This window comes from Perkinsus marinus (assembly GCF_000006405.1).
Source record: "Perkinsus marinus ATCC 50983 genomic scaffold scf_1104296963598, whole genome shotgun sequence".
Classification (NCBI taxonomy): Eukaryota; Perkinsozoa; order Perkinsida; family Perkinsidae; genus Perkinsus; species Perkinsus marinus.
The window spans coordinates 1-958 of record NW_003205017.1 but is presented as its reverse complement, the minus strand read 5'-3'; the positions used below and the strand labels follow the sequence as shown (position 1 = coordinate 958).

The 958-nt window shown below is 43.4% G+C and overlaps 1 protein-coding gene across 1 annotated transcript; it reads left to right on the top strand.

Annotated features, from left to right (window-relative positions):
- Nucleotides 1-156: 156 nt before the first annotated feature.
- Nucleotides 157-372, top strand: Pmar_PMAR018915 (hypothetical protein; the record flags this gene model as incomplete). Its single annotated transcript, XM_002771129.1, has 1 exon — nucleotides 157-372. A coding segment is annotated over one exon (216 nt), but the record flags the coding sequence as incomplete, so codon positions are not given.
- Nucleotides 373-958: the final 586 nt, after the last annotated feature.

Here is a 958-nt window from a genome sequence, read left to right as displayed (position 1 = left end):
ACTGCCGTATCGGAGGCTCACAAGGCAGAGCAGGAAGCTGAGTTGTCGTCAGTGGATGTGCCCTTAAACCGGGTTATGAATGACAGAGTCGTCGAACGGCAACCTGACGTAACGTTGACGTGTTATTTTCACGACTCTTATAACGGCGTGTGTCAGTTGACTGTACCGGTGGCACCACCTCGGGCCGACCTGGCCAGTAGTAGTAGAGGTTTCCCTAAGCCCAAGCTGAGAGCATGGCGGTCGAAGAAGTTGGCTGACTCGAGGGTCCCCTTGGCACAGAGGAAGCCCACAGTAGCAGCGACGGGGGAGGATGTGAATGAGAGGACTGTGTTGGGCATGACCAAGGAGGAACGGGAGGAAACGATGGCTGAGGTGAGTTAACCTGGAACTGAACAGAGCGTGAAGCCCTTAACAATGGGGATTTTTGAGCTGAAATTTTGGGTGAGTCTGAAAACTTTACTTTGTAGTAAAAATTTTCTGTTATTTTTGTGGCGAACTCGTGTACGTTGCGTTACATTGAAACCTAATTGGAGATTGAGGTGTGAGTATTATGTTAACATTTATGAATAGTAGTAATAAACGTAAAGTATTCATTTATTTTTATTATTACATTGGAGTTTCACCCTAGTGATATGAAAAACATATTTCACGATAACTGCATATCACCGCGAATAACGCGTTTTTTACCGAGTTTTACGCCACTTCACGCAACACGGGTGAAACTCTACTAGAATAGCCAATAACATCTTCTGATAATAGTATCACAGCAACGATTGCTGATATATAACGTGAGTGAAATACTATATAGTATTTTGCGGTTCCTTCGGTGAGTTGAGCAGTTACCACGTTATGAAACTGATACTAATACGTGACTCAGTGACAAAAACCAACCATTATTTCTCTACAACATAGTGTTTAACTATGTGCATTTTTGTTCACTTTTGAAGCCCACGTATGT